This window comes from Physcomitrium patens, chromosome 11 (assembly GCF_059467195.1).
Source record: "Physcomitrium patens ecotype Gransden chromosome 11, ASM5946719v1, whole genome shotgun sequence".
NCBI lineage: Eukaryota > Viridiplantae > Streptophyta > Bryopsida > Funariales > Funariaceae > Physcomitrium > Physcomitrium patens.
The window spans coordinates 2602247-2607347 of NC_143420.1; the positions used below are offsets into that span (position 1 = coordinate 2602247).

The following is a 5101-nucleotide window of genomic DNA, read 5'->3' on the forward strand; positions in this document are numbered from 1 at the left end:
ACCTAGATAACGAAAATGGCACATGCCTATGGTACTCTGCATTTATATGCAAAAATAATTTGAAACAACATCCATTTCCTAAAAATTCTCATTCCAATGATTATATCATGCAAAGTGATTGATTCATTGATTCCAAATCTATTTTGTGCAATCATGCACACAATAAAAATGACACTTCCAACTTACAACATAAAATAGCACAGTTTGCTAAAGTTGCAACCAAAGGAGCAATAATTGCACTTCATTGAAACGTATATTCATTACTTCACAAATAACAATCTTGGCTTCTCCAAGTTTCACGTATATGTATATTTGTGTCAAAAGATGCACATGTTCTCGACCACGGTTCTATCGCCCACTGCCTCGCAAGCTCTTATAGCTAAACGGAAAATTGTGAGCCGCCACCCAGGAAGGATGCTAGAATGCTGGACTGGTTGTTGAGATTGCAAAAAATTGTTCCTATTTCCTTTCTCTCTCTCGCTGATCGTGCCTCGATCCAACGCAACGAGTTCCCTTGCTCCCTGTGGAGGAAAAAAAATTGCCTCAAATTGCTTCATGAATTCTAAACTGAAAAGCGTTGTCGTCATTGTCCGGGATATCAACCTTCCAGCACGCGCTTGATCTGCTCCAACGACAGAAACATGACGATGGCGAAGGGTCCCTGGCGAGTCACCGTGGGAATGAAACCCTTGTACAGAGCCATGGGCCCTTCCGAGCGCACAGTCTTGACGGCACAGTCCAATGCGCCCTTGTAGGGGGGAGCTTCGCCCGCGGCCACTTTCATGTTCATCACTCTCGTCTTCACCACGTCGATGGGATTCGACGCCACGGACGCCAGCACTCCCGCTCCCACGCTCGCCACCACCTGCGTCGCCAGCCCCTCCGGCACCACGCGGTTCTGGGCTATGGTGTCCTTGATCTGATCGTACGTGGCCAGCTGCGCCGCAGTCACCAGCATTGCTCGGGTCACAGTCGGGGCTGAGCCCGTCCACAGAGACAGCACGCCGTCTTGTTTCATCATCCGGAGCAGAGCGTTTCCGACGGAGGTGTAGTTCCGCCTTTCGTGAACGGGCAGCCTCCCGTCGGCCTGCATCCGCACCATCGCCAGATCAGCGGGGTTCCCCACCGCGGCACCGGTGGCTCCGGAAACCAAAGCTGCGGCCACCTTCTTGTGCAAAGGAAGCCCCGAGCCTTCCTGGGTCTCGTCTCTCCACTGGGTTTTCAGAAATTCGTAGAGGCCCATTCGGGTGGAGGAGTACATGGCTTGCCGCAAGAGCGTGGCCGAGACACCCGAGTACAGGGCTTGCACGCCTTCTGACCTTGCCACTTCCAACCCCACACCCAGTGGGCCAGGTCGTCGAACGCTACCGGAGGAAGCATGGCTTCCGGCGAGGGCCATGGCAAGAGGCGGGGATGCCACCTCGCCTTGCAGCTGCATACGCACTTTCACGAGGTCGAGCGGGTGCGTGGCGAAGCCGGCAATCATGGACGCCAGCCCACCCTCGGCGAACCCCTTCCACTGACCGGCCATAGCGGACGCTCGGACCTCAACACAGTATCTCAGAATTCTTTTCACTTTGCGCTGCGCAACGCGTCGAAGCGCTGGGCCTCAGTCCACGTCGAACTCCCACTGTCGACCACTACAATTATGCAGCAAGCGCACACCGGACACGAGCAGCAAGTCTATCCCGCGCTGCACGCCAACTTCCTGCTTGCCAAGACTAACGGCAACCTGAGCAGAACCGCACGCAGTGCGACGACGAAGATCGCTGCTGACCATGAAAGGCAAGACCTCCTTCACCACGCACGATGTTGCGGAATAACAAACAATCCACCAACTCGCTCCTGCAAGCTCTTCTTTAAATCGCCCGAAGAATCGATGCCACGACGAACAAAACGCAAGGAGTGGAAGATCGATCACAGATGGGAAGACCAACGTCGTCTGCCTCTTTATATATGAGACGCACCATGGGGACGCGGGTTCCGGTCAGCAGGCAAGACCGCGGCGAAGTGTGGAAGACTATCTGAGACGTATGCGGGGCATGCGTGGAATGGAATGGAATGGTGGGTCACCCTGGATTCAACGCTGAGTCTGGCTCCGGACCTGCTTTCCACTCCGCGACACGAACTCGTTTCGTCCTCCATCGCGTGCCATCGCCGTCGGTTTCGATCATCCTTCATCCTGTCGGATCGGCCCAACCGCGATCTTCCCGACTCCTGAACGCTGGAGCTTCTGGATGCAATCCGGATGAATTTTCTGAGGGTCAAAGCCATCCGAGTTGCATCCAAATAGGAAAATGAAATTAGAAGAAGTAATTGTTTAGTTGCCTGAGTTGGCATCAAATTTGTTGGTTTGTTTATTGGTTCGTTTTCAATTGTGCAGTTTTGTTATTCAGTCAAGTCTAACAGAAGTATGGTTTGAAGTGTGCATGGCAATGATATGTTCTCTCTGTGAATGTTGATTTATTTTGTAAAGTGAGTGTTGTAATCGTTTGTACGTTTTTTGGGCGTTGACTTGTACGTACAAAAATGGATAGTTTTTCTCACCCTGCATTGCATAATAAAGTTGAAGCCCTGGAATGTATACATCTCATGAGTATTTAGAGGTAGGTTTGGTTCAATGTGGATGTATCAACTTCTTAAAGAGTTCTTGTTAGTGTGTAATGTGTTTGTTGGCTCATTGTTATTATTGCATATATTTGTATCAGAATTATGTCTATTGTTTTTTTAATGTGAGAAATTTAATAATATTAAGCTTTATTGCATTTGTGTATGTTGTGAAGAGGTTAAGCACTGAAAATGTAAGATTGCAACATGTTTAAATAAGATGTCAACAAATGCTTTGTTGTGATAGAACCATGTTTTCTTGTAATCTTGTAAATATATTTATGAAACTCATGATCATGGCTTTCTAATGCATGACATTTCATCAAAATGTGGAACATTGTTTATCTTCCATGTCATTTATTAAGGAGGAAATTTGTGCCTATGTTAGTTTATACAAGCCAAGTGAAACCAAGTCTATGTGATGATTTTGTAGTACACAAGTAATCTTTTTGTTTTTCTTTTTGTAATCTTGAAATAACTATTCATGTGTTTAAGAGAGGCAAATTTTGGTTGCAAGTTGGGATGACAGTAAAATTGAAGAAACTTGTTTAATCTCTTATTTTTTCTTTTTTTCTTTTTAATTATAGATAACAATATTGAAAGGTGCATGTGTTACTGAGAGGATAGTTTACACGATTATAGGATTTTTGGAGGCATGTGTCTTGGTTTGTATATCTATCAAAACACATCATGGAGAAAGCCACTGGACTTTGTTGTAAAAATATTGGATATCAAATAAAATGTGATTTTGTTCTGTACATTTTTTTGGATATGAAGAAAACATTGTTGTACCTGATGGTGTATCATACAGTAATATACACAAAAGTGTGTATATATATATATATATATATATGTGTGTGTGTGTATGTGTGTGGACATATTGTTGGTGAGAATCGAAACGTTTTTGGTAAACATGAAAATATTCTTTTTAACGTTATTACCTCACATCTGAATATGCAGTTATGGTCATTCACGAAGTATCATAGAACACATTACATAAAATGAACTGGAAACAGAAGCTTCGTGGATCCCCGCGCGAATTCAGACACATTGACGAACAGAACTGAGGAGTGGCTGTTTGAATATTTGTGAAAACTGGTCGGAAGTCCGAATAAGCGGGGGTCTCCAAGTCGGCGGCCGCGGAGACCGGGCGAAGTTCTTGCCTCGGGAATGGCGATTGTCACGCGGCTCCACGGATATTGCCAAGCTCCTCCTCTTCCTCTTCCTCATTCTCCTCCTCCCTCCTCCATTCAACTTGCCGTAACAGGATACCGCCACCAATATTTCTCACCCTGGTCCGCAACCAATTTGCGTCAGACCCACCAGTTGGTTTTTCCAAAGCTACTCCAAGAAATTTCACCTGCAAACGCCGTTCGACTCAGTCCTCGGAATCTGAAGTGGGCCTTGATTTCGTGGCGCACTCTTTGCAAGAGGATGGCTCTCTTCACATTTGTGGGCCTTGTGACCAGGTTTGGATTGAGGTCCGTTGCTTATCAACCTGCTTTCTTTGTTTTGACGGTTGAGTTTGAACTGGAGCAGCCACTAGAGTATGCCGCTGGTCAAGGCTTTTGTGGTGAAGATGTCGCGATTAAAACCTGACACCGCCTTCGATACACAATGAAAAGCACCTCGGTGAGGAAGAGCTTCAGCAGCAGCCACTTTCATGTCCGTCAGTCCCATATTCACTGATTTTGGAGTATTTTGAGCACCACTTGTAAGTATCATTTATATTCTGTTCGAGTATAATTAGTGTGTGTATGTTCCAAATTGTTACTTGAATACGTATTTGCAAAAAAAGGTGATGCTTTAAAATTGTGGCACTACAAAATGTATAGCTAAGATCAATAAGAATTGTTTTGTTATGTGAGGATCTTATCTCCTTTTAGTCTGGTAGATTCTTTTCTAGAGCTTGTGATAGTACTACTAAATGCAAGATGTCTTTTTACTTTCTGGATTGTTATATTTATATTAATATTGAAGAATTGAAGAAATTGAATTTTTGATTGCAAATTAGGATGACTAAGAAAAACAATTTAAGAAGTTTGTTTAATCTATGGAAGATAAGGATTGTATATTAATAAGAAAATAATTTATAAAACCACAATATTTTGAAGTATCAAAATATTTTGATGTTTTGATTTTTTTACAAATAAATTTAATTATATATGAAGAAAAAATATATATATATATATATATATATATATAAATAAAAACTATCGTATAAGAAGTATGTCCTCAACCATTACTATCAATAAAACAACTTATTTATTGCCTTTGAATTATATATGTTGTTTTAAATATCTTATAATTTCTTTATATAAACTCCAAATATAGCAATTCTTTCATAAAAAAGATAGGTCTTGAAATTGCTCTTACAGCTATATCTTTCTATCTCCAAAAATTGCCGTATAATTCTTTATATCTTCAAAAAAACAACAACATGTCTTAAAAAACCCCTTAACTTCAAATGGCTATAACTTCTTCATCCTAACTC

At 43.0% G+C, this 5101-nt stretch overlaps 1 protein-coding gene across 1 annotated transcript; it reads right to left on the reverse strand.

Annotated features, from left to right (window-relative positions):
• Positions 1 to 213: 213 nt before the first annotated feature.
• LOC112278636 (mitochondrial uncoupling protein 5) lies at positions 214 to 2390 on the reverse strand. Its single transcript, XM_024512244.3, has one exon. The coding sequence runs from the start codon at positions 1529 to 1531 to the stop codon at positions 599 to 601; it is 933 nt and encodes a 310-aa protein (XP_024368012.2). The 5' UTR covers positions 1532 to 2390; the 3' UTR covers positions 214 to 598.
• Between the last annotated feature and the right edge of the window lie 2711 nt (positions 2391 to 5101).

Coding starts and splice junctions, on each gene's coding strand:
- LOC112278636 (XM_024512244.3), bottom strand. CDS start 1,531: ATGGCCGGTCAGTGGAAGGGGTTCGCCGAGGGTGGGCTGGCGTCCATG.